Genomic DNA, 18652 nt, shown 5'->3' on the forward strand with positions numbered 1-18652 from the left:
ATTAAATGGGGGTCAGTAGCCTAATGGATGTCAAACTGGGGGTCCTTGAAATTAAAATGGTTGGGAATCACTGCTAGAGCCGTAAAAATGTTCTCTTATGGGGTCACTGGCCTAAATGGGGGTCAGTGGGAATGTGGGATAATACAAGTCAATTCTTATGTTCACGATTGTGCTTGGCGTCGTGTGAATTGTTATTATTCAAGGAAAGTATTGTTCTCTGATGTTTGTGTTGTCTGTTTGTTCTCTGAACAAGCAGCGTCGTACACTGATTTTGCTTCAAACATGGTTCGCCTCCGTCAACCCACCGCAACTGGCGTTATCGATCAAATAATTTGCCATGTGGTTTTCCATTTACCTTTACCTTATACCTTACATTAAGCTGCCAGCACAACAACTTCTATGGAGTGTCCATGGAACCAAATGGACCCTTTACGGTCCATTTGGTTCCATCTGGACACAAACGTACCATTACATTAAGCTGCCAGCACAACAATTTCTATGGAGTGTCCATGGAACCAAATGGACCCTTAACGGGTCCATAAAGGGTCCATTTGGTTCCATCTGGACAAAAACGTACCGTTACGTGTGGTAAATGTACTCAAATGTTTTTACTTTAAGTACAAATATCAATAATGTAATGTAGAAATACTCTGTTACAAGTAAAAGTCTGGAATTCAAAATGTACTTGATAAAATGGCTAAAGTGTTGGCATCAAAATGTACTTAAAGTGCCAAAAGTAAAAGTACTCTATGCAGAATGTCCCATTTCAAATATTTTGAAAATGGCAGATCTACATGCTCACAATGTGTCGCACTGTGAGCTTGCATTGGAGTAAAAGTACTCCAAAGGCACTCAGCTTGTTGTGTATTAAAGTACAATAATTTTGATCTGTGATATAGAGGAGTACAAGTATTGGAAATTGGAAATAATTCAGCTTGTAGTGGAGTAAAAGTAAAATATTTGGATCTGAGATATAGTGGATTAAAAGTATTGGAAATTGATAATACTCTAGTCAAGTACAAATACCTCAATATTGTACTCAAGTACAGTACTTAAGAAAATGTACTTAATTACTTTACACCATTGTGTTACCCTTGATTTTAACCCTGTATTCTCCTTTTATTTCCAGTATAACATTTCAGGATGATGTATTCTATGGAGGAGCTGTGTGCTTTGGTTAGCGTCAAGTATGTCAGGGGCAGACATGACGAGGCAGAGACTGTACTAGAGAGCAGTGAAAGCAGCGAAGAAGGTTTGTGGGATAAAAAAAAATAGAAAGAAAAATAGGAATAAGTCAGCTCAGTTTAATGATGTGTGTAGTGATTCTGGCTGTGGTGCAACTTGTGTGTTTAATTTGGAAATCAAAGTGTTTTAATCATGAATTACAATAATTAGCTGCTGTATTCAGTGTTCTAATGATAATCTGTATCTTTGACTTTCCAAGATGCACATGATTGTGACCAAGTTGATGCTGCCAGTGCTGGGTCAGCTGTTTTGATTCAATCTGGGAGTGAAGGTATGTGGTGTGGTGTGTTATGAATTACTAGCCCTTACCCGTTCAAAGATATGAGCTCCGAAATGATGTGCAGTGTGTGGGTTATGGGATGTGCATAATATTAGAGCCCGACCGATACCATATTTTTCGCCCGATACCGATATACCGATGTTGGAGAGTACTGGACACCGATACCGATACGATACCGATATTTTGTAAAAAAAAAAAAATTTTTTTTTTGTTACAAAACATAAATAAAAACTGTTTTATGTTTTGTAAAAAAAAAAGTTTTTACATAAAAGGTTTCCACCAGACATTATAGCCTATGGTTCTGTATCCGTATATCAGACAGTTTTAGCAGATTTCATTCCAATTGGTTATATGAATTTTACAGGCCAACCTGACCTGGCGGAGACATTCCCCCACGCAGAGCAGCACAGCAGATGAAAACAATTGACTGCAACAAGGGGATTTGCGACCCCTGTTGGGCAGCAGAAACAGCTTAACATTGTACATTCATGAGCTTTCTTTTTAATTATTATTATTATTATTATTATTATTTTGACATACAAGGTTTCCACCTGACATTATTATAGCCTATATATGGTTCTGTACACACACGGCCACTTAGACATAAATAGGAACGGATAAAGTCATTATGAGGATGCACACACAAACACATGCACCACCGCTCACTTCACACTTGGTTTGATTTTTTTCCCCTTCTCCACCAGCATACAGTATCAGGGAGCTACAGTTTCTACAGTCCAGTAACTACCCCTACCAACTACATACCACTAAGCTAGCTTATAGATTGTCTGTCATATTAAACATTTTAACTGTTTTCATTGGATTTTGAAGCAACACAACACCTTTAGCTTTTAAACTCCAACTCATTACAATGTTTCCCATTTCTTATCTTCTGTCCACACATTAGCATAATGACTTAATAGTGTGGTCTCAGTTGTTATGAGATACATAAAGGTTTCCTGTATAAATAAGCAGAAAAGCTTACTAGGATCTCCTTTTAGTTGACCTTGTACCAGTGAACTGTACCTTTTCCTATGCAAACTTCTAATAAAGTCTTCAATCAATCAATCAATCAACCAGGGATAGATAGCATCTTAACTCTGCTGCAGCACTCAGCACTGTTTGTTGATGCCCTGTGCTTCTGTACATCAAGCCCTGGGCCCTGCCTGGCGGAGATATTCCCCCAGGCCAGAGGAGCGCGCCTGAGCGCAGCGCAGCAGCCAGCGCTCAGCAGGTGAAATCAATTGAGGGGATCGCGCAACAGAAACAGGTCAAGCTGATTCTAGCTGCTGAAAACGTAACATTTGGATCATTGCTTAAAAAAGCAACATAACACTTTGCATAAGGATTATATTTATTACTTGTGCTTCACGTCAGAGAGGTGAGGTGCTGGTGCAGTGTAAAAACGCACGTCTCTTCTGAGTTCTCTCTATCCCTCTTGATTGAAAGGCAGTCGCACGACATGGAATTTAACAAGCCATATTTGTCTACATGCAGGTTGACATGATTGTGCTGGAATGAAGAAAAAACAACAAAACATTTGGACAAGGGCATTGTCTTGAACAGAAAATTTAAGACAATTTGGAATGTAGCACTTAATTGTCTGCTCGTCGCTCGGAGAAACAAGCTCAAACTTTTGAGTTTGATTGCACGCAGTTATCAATTTCTATCACTTGCTTAATAATAAGACTTCTCTTGTGATAAAGAAGGCTAACATAGAAGATTGTATGCCCGTAAAAAATCAGGTAAGCTACCGTTTGCGTGAGCCATTAATTAACAACGAGACGAGACGCGCCGCGCTCGCACTGAGCCATTCAAATCATTTTTATTAATTCATTTAAGTGCACATTGCAATAAATGGCCTATCAGCCATAGTCTTCTACAATGCATGCAGGTTTACACGTTTTGCATATCAAAGTGTCATGATTGTGCTGGATCATTTAATTGACTGCTCGCCCCTCGGATAAATGGTCAGATTAATATTTATTTTCTTTTTTTTTCATGTCAAACTTTGAGTTTGGTCCCAGTTATCAATTTCTATTGCTTGTTGTATAATAATACTCTTTTAATTTGGGGGTTCTGCTGTGTTTTGTCTCATTTATGAATTATAGGCTAGGCCTATGTGTCTTTTATCCAAACGTCGGGTTAAACAAAAGTTTGATTCGCACATGGATTTATTTGCACAGCGGCTCTGCGAAGTGCAGACAGCCGCCATGCATTGCCAAATAATTAAACAACACAAGTTCTATAGTCTATAGTCAGACATCTATATTTCTCTGTGGATTTTCACATAGGCCTACACACCTTACTTCACCGCAACATGAAAAATCAGAGTTATAGCTACAGCACATGTGGTGAGTGAACGACACACGAGAGGCAGCGCAGCTCCAGTAGTGTTGGCTTGCGTCTTTAATTATAGATATAGGCCTATTCTGGTATTGCCCACAAAAAGGCCTATATAACTCAGGGTTTCATGCTCTCTCCGCAGACACGTTACAGACAATTAAATATCGGACATCGGTGGAATAATTCACCGATGTTCGATACCCCTCCGATACCTCCAAAACGGCCGATATATCTGCGTTACCGATATATCTGTCGGGCTCTAGTGCATATGTGTATATGAGGGATGGAAAGTAACTTTAACTGGTGCTTGCATGCTAATATGTAGGAGCATCAATGTAAGAAATACCCGTTCCATTTAACGTCTACAGAGATACTGTGTACCGATCTGCATGATTTTTGGACAACATCTGTAACAGTGCCAGAATCAGAATCATACTGTACATGACCAGAAAGCACCTCACACTTAATGTGAGAACATCTCATATTTCTTTTCTGTTCTTTAGGTGCAGACAGAGTTGAGCCGGACTCAAATGTGGAGGATGAAGATTCTGAAGGAGTTGAGGATGACGACACAAGTGGGGACGAAGAAGGTTTGTGTACAACCAGGCTTAAGTCAGCCAGAGCAAAGAATGCAAAGTCCTAGCAACACTGAATTATGTCAACGTGTGCATTCTGTTTGTTCCTCTTCTTTCCCAGATCCGCTTGATCGAAACTGGACACCTGACACGTGACCAACATGGTGATTCTCCTGGTGAATCGGAATCTGGAAATGAAGGTGTTGTCATTATTAATATGGACACATTGATGCACATGTGTGTAATGTAGTATCTTGCATGGTGCATGTTTGCTATTTAACTCTTTTCTTTCAACTACACATCCATACAGTACACATGTACATACCCACACAGATGTGCACGCAAGGGGCTGCACAGATACACACAGAGAGACTCGCACACTAATGGTCTGAATGACAAATTTTCTCTCTTTTTGTGACACAATATAGGACTTGAGGTGGAAGAAGACTCCTCAGGTGTTGATGCTGGTCTCTGTAGGAAGAGGAAAAATCCAGAGGGCTGGAAGAACAACATCCAGAAGAGGCGTAGAATGATAGGCCAGTCATATCTCGGGAGGAAGAATCGAGAGTCAGTGTTAAAGGAGGGAAGAAAAATGGGTGTGTCATGTCAGTCTGCAGCCTGCCACAGGTCCAGTAAACTGCACTGCAGAGAAGTGGAAGAGTCGAAGCGAGAAGAGATCTTCAAGTACTTCTGGGAGAAATTAGACTGGCATGAGAGGAAGATTTATGTTGCATCATTGGTAGAGGTGAGCAGTGTAAAGCGACGGAGGACAGGAGCAGGCTGAGGAAGGCACACACACACACACGCTGAGTTCACCAAGCTGTTTATGTTGATTACATGTTTCTGGTTGCAGTTCTGTCACTGGCACAGACAGAGACACACACACACAATCACACACACACAGTCCGCGACCGTGCGTCGCGTCCACCGTGCGTCTCGATCACCGTGCATCGCGATCACTCGCGCGCGCACGCTCGCAAAAAAGTCCCTCCCTGTAAATTGCTTAGAATAGAGCACAGTTTCAGACTAAAGCGTGAGCTGAGTCTGAGATCAGGCTACTAAGATGTACCTGGAGCCTGTGTTCAAGTCCATCAATCACCTCCATGCAGAGTATATCCGTTCCAGTGCAGACCATGGCATCCAGGCGCTGTCAAGGCAAGTGTTCACCAGAATGTTTAAGGACTTGAATTACTCTCTTTTTCACCCGAAGAAAGACCAGTGCGATACCTGCTGTGCGTTCAAGGCTGGGAACATTGAGGCTGCCACATGGAAGGAGCACTGCAACAAAAAGGACACTGCACGAGCCATGAAGCAGAAGGACAAAGACGAGGCAGGTGAGAAGACCTTGGTGACATGCATGGATCTTCAGGGGCTCCTGCTCTGCCCCAAGCTACAGGCCTCATCCCTCTATTTCAAGACCAAGCTCTGTGTCCATAACTTTACCATGTATGACATGACTTCACATGATGCATCAAATTACTTATGGCACGAGGGTGAAGCTGGTCTCTCTGCCAACGAGTTTGCTTCGTGCATCGTGCACTTCCTCGAAGAACATCCCTCTTATGATGAGTACATCCTGTGCACAGTGTGATTGAGAGAAGACTGAGGAACAGAGACATCTGCATTCCAGCTGAGTATGTCGTTGCCATCCGGGAAGCCCGTACCAATCCCAGGCCATACCAAGTGAAGTATGTAGACCACACTTTCTTCAAAAACTTCAGCCAGGTGAACCTCTGCAAAGCCATCCGCCCGGGAAAGGTCACTGGGGATCCCACCGTGCATGACCTCCGAGCAATCGGGTATTTGAATACATAATAATGACATAGCTGCGGAAACCAAAACAAACATTATTTAATGATTATTAAAACCTGACTTTTCTCCCCTGTCACTGTCCTTGTATTCATCCTAGGTACAACGTTGATGGCAGTATGGAGTACAAGATCGACCACTCAGACGCCTGGAAGCCCTACGAGTCCCCATCACTGAGGAGGAAGAGCAACATCACCACAGTGTCCCCACTCTACACTTGCCGCCGCACCATTAAAGCGATGAACTTCAAACATCTGCAAGAAATGAAGCAGGTGTTGCCCAGTGATTTCCATGGCTTCTACAACGCCCTCCGCTATGAGCACGAGGAGTGATGGTTTCTCTGTTTTTCTCTCTCTCCGTCTGACATCACCACATAGAATCGCAAACTTGACTGAATGGACACCTTTACAAGATTTCATATTTAGATTGTAATTAGAGAAAAGACAAGATGAGTGTTAAAATGTGTTAATTTTCTTCTATAATTTTAGCGATTTTGATTACATTGCTTTCAGTGCTTGGGGACATGTGTACAATGGCTAAATATGTATTTTTAGATACAATAAGTCCATTCAAAAAGAGGCACCACAATCTTTCATGGGCAGATGTTACTTATGGGGGCTAGTAGTGTCACTGTAAATTGTAATAAAATAAATTGCCAGCTTATTGTGTCTAAAAGGACACATTTAGGCACTTGCACACATGCACTGAAATAAAGTATTTAAAATCGCTAAAACAATAGAACTAAATGAAAACATTTAACTCTCCCATCTTTGCTTTTCCCTAATTACAATCTAAAATTATGAAACCTTGTATGATATTCTTGCTCTGGGGTGGCATCGTTACCAAAGTTCCTAATTCCCACTGGGTTCATGTTCCTCCCTGCCTGGACAGGTGTTATGTCGACAAGTGTTCTGCTCAAAGTGTCCTTCTCCCTCATACAGTCTTCACTACCTGGAATCCAGCACACAGTGGTTAATGTGTTTCATGTGTGCTCTGTTACTGTTTAAAAATAGTTTAGGGCAGTGCAATGTTTATGTATTTGCTTATTTGTATTCTTATTTATTTGCCCATTTCTAATATAATTACAGCGGAATGCACTTTTGAGATGTTGAAATTTTACACCACAGTAGGGACATCTATCTTCATTGTTGAGGTCTGTGAGATTTGACATTGTCTAGGAGTCAACTTAGCCAATGAGTCTAGCCTTAGTAGGTTGAAGAGCGTTGTAGAGCTGAACAGACACTTAACCTATGGTCCTTCCATTTTCAGTTCTATGTAATGCCCTTTCCAGGCACTGTATTACTGTTACAACACCTACATTAGAAATACTGAAACCCTCCTCCAAACATCCTTTACATCTCTAAACAATCACATCGATAATTTTGTACAATTAATTCTGCAAGTTCTATTATAATTAGTTTTCATGTAGAAAGAAGCTAACAAATAAGATTCAGCAATTGAACACATCATTGAAACGGGGACTCAGCAGGAAAATCTGTTTGATTAACTTGGTTGCCACACACTGTGGAGCCACTGTCTAATAAAATATAATTCTGTGCAGTTGTATTTGACTATTGTAGCATGTTTTCCTTCCAGCCTAAAGTTGATCTTGGTCATCACTGTCTGCTAACATCAATGTGAAATAACCTATTGTACATGAACACTTATTTAGCTTGGTTATAACATCAGAGGGTCTGCTGGTAAGTAAATAAATTACATTAGGAATTGATTGCATTCTTTATTAGCAAAATGTTCATTAATCCAGGTTGTACAGTCAAAGTTGTACTGTAATCTGTTATGAAACACTGTTCATCATAGTAACTAGTTTGTTTTGGCCAAAGGGTCTGTTTTTGTAATCATCCATTTCACATTTCATGGATGCTATGTACATTAAATGACAGAATAATAAAATACATTAGGCTATTGTGCCCATTGTATCATCAATCATAAGAAAAAAATAAGAAACAATAAATATTGTATTTACAGTAAAAAGGTCAGGGCCGGATCGGGTTAATTGTCTAGTTTTGATTTGCAGCATCTGTAAGTGACCTTTATCAGTGCTTTTATCGTGTGTATTAATAATATATGCATTTCTATTTTATTTAATGTATAAAAATGATTGATTAGTCAATTTAGTCAATAGTTTAAAAACAAATATCGTGTGGATATAGGTATATTATGTGAGGGAGGAACATAAACAACAGATTACTCACTTTTACCAGACATGGCAACTGCTGCCAAGAATGGAGAATTATGATTGGCTAGTGGAAAGGCCGCACCCCCATTGGCTCTCTGCCGATCACGTGATTATTGGCCGGTTCATTCGTGTGCGTGAGCGTTTCATTCGTGTGCGTGTGATGATGAAAGCATTCGTGATGAAGTAAACCAACAAAACAACTCGTAAATCAGTAAGAAAATATTCGTATTTTGGCTTGTTTTTTTGTTTTTGCATTATAATCACTGCAGCTTCCCCAAAAACATTCATACTTTTTTTTTTTTTACGGATATTTTTTTCCAATTAATTTGTTTACGTATAGTTTTTTTGGTAAAAATGTTTACGAGTAAAAAAAAGGCAAAGTACGAATACGAATTTGTTTTGTCCTAAATATAACCCCATAATGATGGGTCAGTCCACTTAATGAGCTTGAGTGTTTGACACGGGGGAGACTGGTGATACCCCCGCTACCTTGGAATAGTCCAAAATTTAGCTGAAATCTGATTGGCTCGAGGGGTTCCACCCAATCATATTACAGGTTTTGCAGCTGATCTACAAGCTCATAACGTGTCAAATCAGTGATCCGATATGGGCTTGTAGATCAGCTTTTTCGGCACAGACACACGTTGAGCAGACAGGGACAGAGAGAAAAACAACAAAACATACACAGCGCTACATTTGAGATAGTAACGTTACCCTCAAGGAAGAAAGTGATGTATGATAACTTGGGGATCAGGTGCACCATGTGGGTGAGCAAGCAACAGAACATCTTCTTCCTGGCTTTCTTCTTTCTTATCCAACATCATTATTAAAGCATAGGTAACTTTTCAAGCACAAACTAGTGACACATGATAGCACTTTATGAATGTCATGTGTGGGCTCCCAAATCAATATGAAGAATGGTTTGGTGTGTTGCAACAATGTGTCTAGTTATCTAAAGTATGGAAATTAGTCATATGATTATGTCATGCAAAAATAATCTAAAAGCTAGCAAGTCAAAAAGTCTAGATTTACTTCCATTATAGCAATGATGCTCCCCTCAAATCCCCCAAACCAGGACACCAGAGTTAAAGTGGTTAAGTGTTATGCATCTTGCCTGGTGCTCATTGGGGCTTAAAGGACATGTATAACAATATGTAGGCATCACAATATTATTGTTTCAGAAATTCAGTCCTAGTTCTCAAAATGTTCACAGGATCATAGATGTTGTTAAAAACTCATCTGAAAAAAACTGAATTGCTGTTGAAACAAGAATTTCCTGTAATGCCAATCTCATATAGCCTATAGATCTAGCCTGTTTGTACAGTAGATGTATTATCAGACATAACGCTTAATTGTTTTCAATACTTTAGCTAACTAGACAAAGTTCTGATTGCATGCACTCATTTTTTGTATGTAATCATGTTCATTCTTCACCCATTCATAATAGCCCTACTGCTTCTTTTTTCCTTTCTATTTCCTATTCCATTTCTATGTACACATGCTTGACTCTTATTGCACATTCTTTCAAATCCAAACGATTCAAATTCAGAAACGATTATTTTCCGATTTAAAAACGATTCTCGATTCAAAACGATTCTCTATTCAATTCATAGGATATCAGGATCTACTCCAGTCTGCTGGCCTAAAAGCAGAGTACATTTACGTGGCTTTTATTGTAAAGGTTTTATCAACTTATTGCAATAATGTAAACACACAAAGGTAAATCCAAGACAACATGTCTGATTTATTCATGCTTGCACACATTCTTTTAACTTGTACAAACAAAACATAATATCTAATGAAAAATTTAAGAAAAAAAAAATCATAAATAAAATATATTTAAAAAAAAATTTAAAAAATCGATTTTTGTTAGAAACCCAATTCGAATTCAAATCGATTTTTTTCCTGCACCCCTACTTTTTAACCCAGTGACCAGCTTATATATTGACTGTGTCAATTCTTGTTACACCAAGTACCACCTCAGAAAATATCTGACTCCCTAAGTACCAACATAATAAATGATGTTAAAATACAGGTGTGTAGACCTATTCAGCTATGCACAGTTAACACAGGAGGGAAATGTATTCCTTGAATTCATGTTATGGGAATTAATGTGTCATGTTGTTTTTTGTGTGTTTGTGTTTTAACACCCTATAACGCAATTGTTATCAACCGGTGGTCTGGGGACCACCAGTCCCTGAGGGGGTTCCAGGTGGTCCCCAGATAAATGATGGAGAGTAACCAAATGGACCCTTATAGATCCTTAACTCTTGAGAGTGTAAAATGAAACCAAATGGACCCATTCATTTTACGTTCTCAAGAGTAAAGTTATTGTTAAACATCTCTATAAGAAGTCTACACAATTAGTGAGTTGGTTTTGTGCTTGCCTTGATGCAGTGTTGTTGAATAAGTGTTCCTGTGAAAAGTCGTTGTCATGGCTACTCCATCAGAAAGCCACTGGTCATACATGTTTTTAATTAGAAGGCTGAGATTCACATTTGATGTGCCCTCCAACATACTCATTCAAGGCAACAGGGACTACCCTATGCAACAGGCATGTAGAAGAAAGGCACATGCGCAACTAGCACCCAGCGCAGGGGTCTGACGATTATTGAATGGAGGTCGAGGTGACAGCAGAGGATGAGAGGATTTCACAGCGCAGTGGGCTCCCCCCCCCTCCCCCTCCCCCCACCCATTGGACTTCTCTAAAGATCTAGCAAATTTAAACCAACCTACGACTGTTGGCTGTTGTAGTGAACTGAAAGTGGTGCGTTTTGAGACTAATATAGGAGTCTATAAGTGTAGGCATAGCTTACTTTATTTAGTTTTCTTATCAAACAAGTATGTACATCAAAATGTATGTGTACGATTTCAGCTGTCATAAGCGGCTAAAATCCCTTTTTTATAATCCATTGTGTGTGTGTGTGTGTGTGTGTGTGTGTGTGTGTGTGTGTGTGTGTGTGTGTGTGTGTGTGTGTGTGTGTGTGTTTACAGTATGAGTGTGGATGCGGGTGTACATGCACGGGCCTGCTGCGGGGGAGTGGTGGGGTAGGGGTGTTAAACATGTTACACACTGGGGCACTTTCACTTGATTAAACCAGCGGTTGGTCCCCTCACTCACACACATTAAGACCGATCTATCTGTACGCCGACAACAAAAGGATTTGACCCAGGCCCGCACTCTGCCGTGGCAGATGGGCCCCCCAACCCCTCTCTCCCCTCCTCCTCCTCCTCCTCCCTCTCCCTCACTCCCCCCCCCCCCCCCCCCCCCCCCCCCCTGACACTCCCTGGCTTCCCCCGTTCCCTAACAAAGAAAGGGAGAGAGGGTATACCGCTGTCGTGCTGGGTGGGACTTGGGTTGGTCACAGGAGGGGTTTATGGCAGAAAGTACTTCCTGATAATTAATGTTGTCTCCCCTCGTCTTCATCATCATCGATAGGGTGTCATGGTGTAGCGGGTGGTGACCTCGAACCGAAATCAATCACACAGCTTTCACTTAAATTGATGTCACTGTCATCCGTCCCAACGCGGCCGCCAGCCAGCCAGCTAGCGTGATATGCCCCCCTTTGATTGGCTGAGGGGCTGAGGCTGGTTGTCTGACAGCAAACAAGTGAGAGAGGAAGGGCTGCGTGTGCAACAGCTGCTGTACTGTAGACCACCATCTTCATAACCATCTCTACTTGGTATCATCTTTTGGTCTTTTGGTGCCTTTGTCATCTTAACCAGCTTGTGCATACGCAACGTTAGTTACAAGGGGAACAGACCCACTTCGTCGCTGTCGGGCAGAAACCTTGTAACTCCAAGTTTCAAATGTGAACGCTTTTTTCGTAAAGTAAAGTCCTGCTTCATCATACAAGACTGTCGCACAAAACTAGTGAAAATAGCCGACCTACAAGCACACAACGCCTCGCGGTGTGAGGCGTTGTGTGCTTGTAGATCGGCTATTTTCACTATCTTAAATCATTTTTAAAATGATAAATACTAAAACTGTTTTGGACATATAAGGTTTCGACCTACAACAACAATTTGATCAAACAAGGTTATGGGATCAAATCTGGATCCGGGGAGGGCTTATGATGATGAAGCTGTTTTGATTGAAGTGTCAGCGAGGAATGGATGTCATGGTAATAGACAGCAAAATGTAAAACATTTTCCCCCTCTTGCATCTTGTGAAACTCTTCTCGCTCCATCTCCATCGCTCTTTTTCCAACATCTCTCTCTCTCTTCCCCAGCCTCCCCAGCTGTTTCTCTATTTGAATCTCGCATCTCTCAATGAATTTATCTCCCTCCTTTTCTATTTCTGCCATTCTATCTCTAAATGGTAACTGGAAATGGTCCATTTATCATTGTAAAGCGCCTTTATCCAAGAAGCTTTACAATGATTGTGCATTACATTCACCCATTCACACAAACATTCATACACCGATGGCAGAGGAAACCATGCAAGGCACCAATCTCACAGGGAGCAACTAGGGGTTCAGAGTCTTGCTCAAGGACTCTTCGACACTAGCCTAATTCTGGGGATCCCGGGATCGAACTGGGAACCCTTCGGGAATCCTCCATTTAACAATGACGGTTTCTCTACCCCTGAGCCACTGCTGCCCCCTACATCTCTCTCTGTATTTCTATGCAGAATCTTCCCCTCCCACACACTTAGCAGAACACAAGCACTTCCACCCTCCAACATAATGAGTTGTGTCATTTATTAGAAAGCCATTAGCACCAGAGGCAAACAGGCTAAACCTGTGTTTCAACAACGCGTGCACACACACACACGCGCACACACACACACACACACACACACACACACACACACACACACACACACACACGCACACGCACACGCACACACACACACACACACACACACACACACACACACACACACTAGGTTGGAGCAATCTTTCATCAGCTTGTATCATTGGTAGGATAATTTATTTATGTACTCAGACAGTGTTAAAGCACATAATTGTGTATTTAAACAGGCAATGCACATTTCATTAACACTGTTTTAAGAAGTAAAACATAAATATTGCAGGAGAGGTGCACACAGTTCATTCTTGGACACATTTGTGGAATAGAGGCTTAGCCGCAGTCTATTTTTGCATTAGTCAGCTCTATTGTGGCTGTCTTGCCAACAGAGCATGTTATTTCACACACACACACACACACACACACACACACACACACACACACACACACACACACACACACACACACACACACACACACACACACACACACACACACACACACACACACACGCGCGCGCAAAGACCCAGATACACACTGTACCTAAAAGGTACAGAGAAAGGGAGAGTTGAGTCATATTATATCATGGTTGTATATCAAATTTTATATAATATTTTGAACAAAATAATTTAAAGGTCGGACCTTCCCTTCTGACAAAATATTTGAGGTTTGGGTCACTGAGATGACAGAGCACTGGTTTTGCACAAATGTACCGTACTTATCGTGTAATACTTTATCAGAACTCAGGCACATTGCATTGCCAAAGATGCGCTGCATACAAGCAATTATATTCAGAGACACTTGAAATAAACAAATCATGATTGACGCAAGTCTGCCACAACATACAATACAATACTCACACATGAGCCTGCTCATAAAAGCTGTTTCGCAACAGTAGATGAATTAGGGAGAGTACAAGCACATGATAAATCTACTGTAACCATTTTGTCATTAGCATAAAACTGGCATGGTTCAATATTTCTTCATCTGGATACAAACGGGTTCACTGAATTGACACTCAATTCAGCCTGTTCATTGCCAACAATTTACTAGTTTATTGTTTGGTCTAATTTCATTATTACAATTTACTCATTTACAGTTTTGGTCTAATTTCATTATCTCCGCCAGGCCAGAAGACCTGGAGACAGAGATTATGTTTTCACTCCTTTCTGTTTGTCTGTCTATCTGTCAGACTGACCGTGTGGCAGCTAATCTCAGAAATTGCTGGAAAGATCAGTGTCCAATGTTTATGCACACTGCCAGTAGAACCAAAAAATGCCAACAATCATGAACGCATCAGCTTCTTTCACAGAGCCCAAAGCGATTTAGACCCACAGAAGGCGCCACAATGCTACAAATGTGACTGTTTGAAATATTTCAGAAACATCCTTCTTGGGAGTCATGTGACAATAAGTCAAAACAGGGTTTTGATGTTCCATACTGTTTGCCTGGCTGTGATTGGTTTTCAATAATGTGAGCGTATTTCTTACAAAAATATGTATCCCCAAATTGGTAGCATATCATAATTTGGGATGTCAGGACTCTGCAGCTTTCCCAGGTCCCGATGGCTGCAACCAGTGACTTACACAGCGCTGGCTAGGCAACCCAACTTGGGAGAGAAAGGCTTTCCTTTTTAGTTTTTCCAAATTGAATTAAAATGACAGTACAGTCTCACCATGGCTAGAAAGGGAAATTGAAATTCTGTATGTGGTTGGGAAATCAAGGGGTTCCTTTCCTCTGGGATTAAAACTTTCTCTTTGGCCCACAACAACACAACGTTGTGTTATTGATCAAATGAATTGCAGCTCCCGAGGATAGCAAGTGTGTGTGTGTGTGTGTGTGTGTGTGTGTGTGTGTGTGTGTGTGTGTGTGTGTGTGAGAGTGAGAGTGTGTTTGAGAGGGAGAGAGAGGGAGGGAGAGAGAGAGAGAGAGAGAGAGAAGAATTAAACATATTTGTTGAAAACAGAGAGAGAAAGCATTGTTTGGTGTTGAACATCAGTCTACTCCAACTAACGCCAGGCTCTTCATCATCCCAGATGAAGGCTTCAGAGCGGCAGAGCTCTGAACATGGTGGCCAACACAACAGTATTGATTCCATTTGATTCAGCAGAGCTTGTGGGGGCGGGGCTGAGCACGACTCCTGGGGTTGGGATCTAATGGTTCTCTCTTCCACTGGAGTGTGTGGGTGTGAGAGAAAGTGTGTGTGTGTGTGTGTGTGTGTGTGTGTGGTATTGGTCTGGCCAGGCCAGGCTAAGAGGAAACATCTGAAGGTCATAGGTCACTCTCTCTCCATATCATATACTGTCCTAATGTGATAACAGCTAGTGTGTGTGTGTGTGTGTGTGTGTGTGTGTGTGTGTGTGTGTGTGTGTGTGTGTGTGTGTGTGTGTGTGTGTGTGTGTGCGCACGCACACGTGCGTGCATGTGAGGACAGACATAAATGCTGATATTTTATCCACATCCAGGGAAAACCTGTTCCATCTCTCACTTTTCCCCACACACACCTCAAACTCACGCGTACACACACATGTAATTGATGTAATTGATTAACTGGTTCGGCCGAGCACGGCTCATCTATCTCACCATGCACAGAGACACACACACACACACACACGGTATGTAGGGTGACGTCACAACATTGTGCTGGGCATAGAGTGCTCAGTGTTCCATTGCACAAAACATGTAAGATGGATGTCATGTCATGTCAAGTCTTGAAATTCCAAAATTAGAGAGTAAAAGGTATGGTTTTAAAGTATGTGCTATTGTACAGTGTTTTTGCTTTGACAATGTAAACGTATGTTTTCTCATGCCAATAAAGCTCCTTTGAATTGAATTGAAGTGTTTGTATCTGTGCATGTGTGTCTGAACTGAAGGGTGGATTTGTGCATTGACTCAGCCATGGCTTGCTCAGAGTTTGCGCACGGGGGGAGCAGTTACTTGGAGGTCAAAAGTGTTTTGCTCAGAGACACTTCACCAGGTGACACAAAGCCTGGAGGAGCCAATGATCAAAATGGGGACCTTCTGATTCCCAGATGAATGTTCTACCCCTTCCGCTAAGGCTAGTGAACTACTGACACCCTGTGTGTGTGTGTGTGTGTGTGTGTGTGTGTGTGTGTGTGTGTGTGTGTGTGTGTGTGTGTGTGTGTGTGTGTGTGTGTGTGTGTGTGTGTGTGTGTGTGTGTTTATCTATGTATCTCTTATGTGTCTTTGTTTGAAACCAGTTCAAACTACATTATACAGGTATATATATATACATTTTTGTGCACAACAATCTACAATGTAGATGCTAAAGATTCGTGGGGGAGGACCCACAGACCCCCTGCTTGGAGGGTGTGGGCAGTGCATCATACAGAGATATTCACTTGAGTAATTAATGGTTATTGTTAAAGATGGGACTTACATTGCGTCATCAAATACATTTCTGTACGCCTACTTTTTGAATTTTCCATCCATCCATCCATCTTCAACCGCTTATCCAGAATCGGGTTGCGGGGGTAACAGTTCCAACTGAGATTTCCAGTGTTCCCTATCCTGAGCAACTTCATCCGCTCCCTCCGGGAGTATACCAAGACGTTCCCAGGCCAGTGTTAATGGATGAAATTGTACCCATAATTTTTCAATAATAGTAAAGCAAGCCTGATAAAAGTATCAAACTCACAAGTTTCACCAGAACACAGGAAAATCGACTTTGTTAAAAGGTTTCGGGGGTGGAACTCCCCAAGTGGGCGTCTGGGGGTCCCGACCCAAACCCCCACTTGGGGAGTTCCACACCCCCACAGAATCTCCTGCATTCTGACAGTCCAATGTCGGCAGCCCCGATCTACATACAGTTAAGATATAATACAAATACAAAATATCTGAATACAGTGTGTAACGTAATGTAGATTGACAGCCCTGCTCAACACACTGCATAGTATGTGGATATTTTTACTGTTGCACGATATTACCATTGCATAATGTACAGTATGTGCAGTATGTATTGTGTGTCTCGTGATTCAGTTATGCACCTTTGTGATAGACAAATGATGATAGACGTGAACGATTTGAGATAATTGGATGAGCAAACTATGCTGCAGAGCTCCTCGGAACAAAGCAATCAAATAACCGCCTGCAGAACTTCAGCTAGAGCTGCTCCAGGCACAAAATGTTGGCAGTGAAGAAGGCGTGCAATTTGATGATTACAAAACCACTCATTTAAAATGTTGCTGTGCAAAGCTCAGGCCTGGTTGGATTAAAGTACTGCAATTAAATTGATAAGAGGCCATAATGACTCACAATGTATGACAACGTATCGCAGGGCCCATGTTCACACTAGTTTTACATGTGTCATCTCAAATTGTTTTGTACTGCCTTGCTTATACAGTACTTTAAGACCACACTAGGACCTTGCCCGGGGGTGTACACAGTATGTGAGGGATTGAATGTAGGAGTCTCAGAACAGAAGTAATGTTGGAGAACCCAGACGTGTCATTGATGACAGTCATCTCCAAATTCGGGCATTGTTTCAGCATGCAGATGTTACCATGGCGGGGACGGATGCGCAGTACAGGCGGCGGTACCAGTGATGTCAGAAATCTGGGCACTGTTTCACCTGTTTATGCCCATATGTTCCATATATTGTGTTCCGTGTCCAGGCCAGTATTTGGCGTCAGTACTATGAAGTCAGAGTACTACAGTTGACAAGACGGCGGAAAGACAGACATTCCGTAAATGAATAGTTAGATATACATATTGGTACTAACAGAACCTTTGACTGAGTGGTAAATGTTTGTCCAAAGGAGATGTTCTAGTCCAGGTGGTTACACAACCATGCAAGGCTCTGCACAATAATAGTTGTTCTTCTGTAGCTATCCATAGCCCATGTACTGTATCTATACCTCCATCGCTCTCCTCTCTGCCGAGGTGAAGAGACAAAAGTGAAAATCTCCCCTGAGGCAGAGCTGTACACAATCTCCTGTCAGAGCGTAAGCCTGCAATTTATCTAACTTTGCCTCAACTAAAATAAGCCACGGCCAGCGTTTGTGAACAGTCCTCCTCCCCGCACTCGACTGAAACCCTGACCCCGGCATGAAAAAGCCTCGGGCACTTCCTTCCTCGGATAATAGCGGTGGGAAATTGCTCTATACGCATCGTCTAGCGGCCGCGGCGCTATGGGAAAAACAGCGAGTCGTAGCCAGAGGGTGGCTTGGTCTCTCAGCCATGGAGCTGTGTTTGTGAGCTTCGTCTGTGGATACAGGAACCAGGTGACAGGTCATCACTCTCCCTCTCTCACCTCTGCTTTCACTGTCGCTCTGGGCTGTGGTCTGGTCGGCCACTTCTTGGTGGGACCTACTGTACCCTGGGTTGTTGACTTTAGCTTGACCTCCCACACTGATCACACTGTGTGAGAGCAGAGATTGCACCTACAGGGTCCTCACACCACAAACTGTCATTCTGGTTATTACAGAA

General features: G+C 41.9%; 1 protein-coding gene across 1 annotated transcript; it reads left to right on the plus strand.

Moving 5' to 3' along the window:
- Positions 1 to 3016: 3016 nt before the first annotated feature.
- On the plus strand, positions 3017 to 5230 carry LOC308288853 (uncharacterized protein; the record flags this gene model as incomplete). The annotated part of the gene is made up of 4 exons (XM_080730329.1): positions 3017 to 3022; positions 4375 to 4461; positions 4568 to 4646; positions 4875 to 5230. 4 exons carry the CDS (start codon positions 3017 to 3019, stop codon positions 5228 to 5230), a joined length of 528 nt encoding a protein of 175 aa, XP_080586455.1.
- Positions 5231 to 18652: the final 13422 nt, after the last annotated feature.

This window comes from Nannobrachium achirus (assembly GCF_963921795.1).
Source record: "Nannobrachium achirus genome assembly, chromosome: 7".
NCBI lineage: Eukaryota > Metazoa > Chordata > Actinopteri > Myctophiformes > Myctophidae > Nannobrachium > Nannobrachium achirus.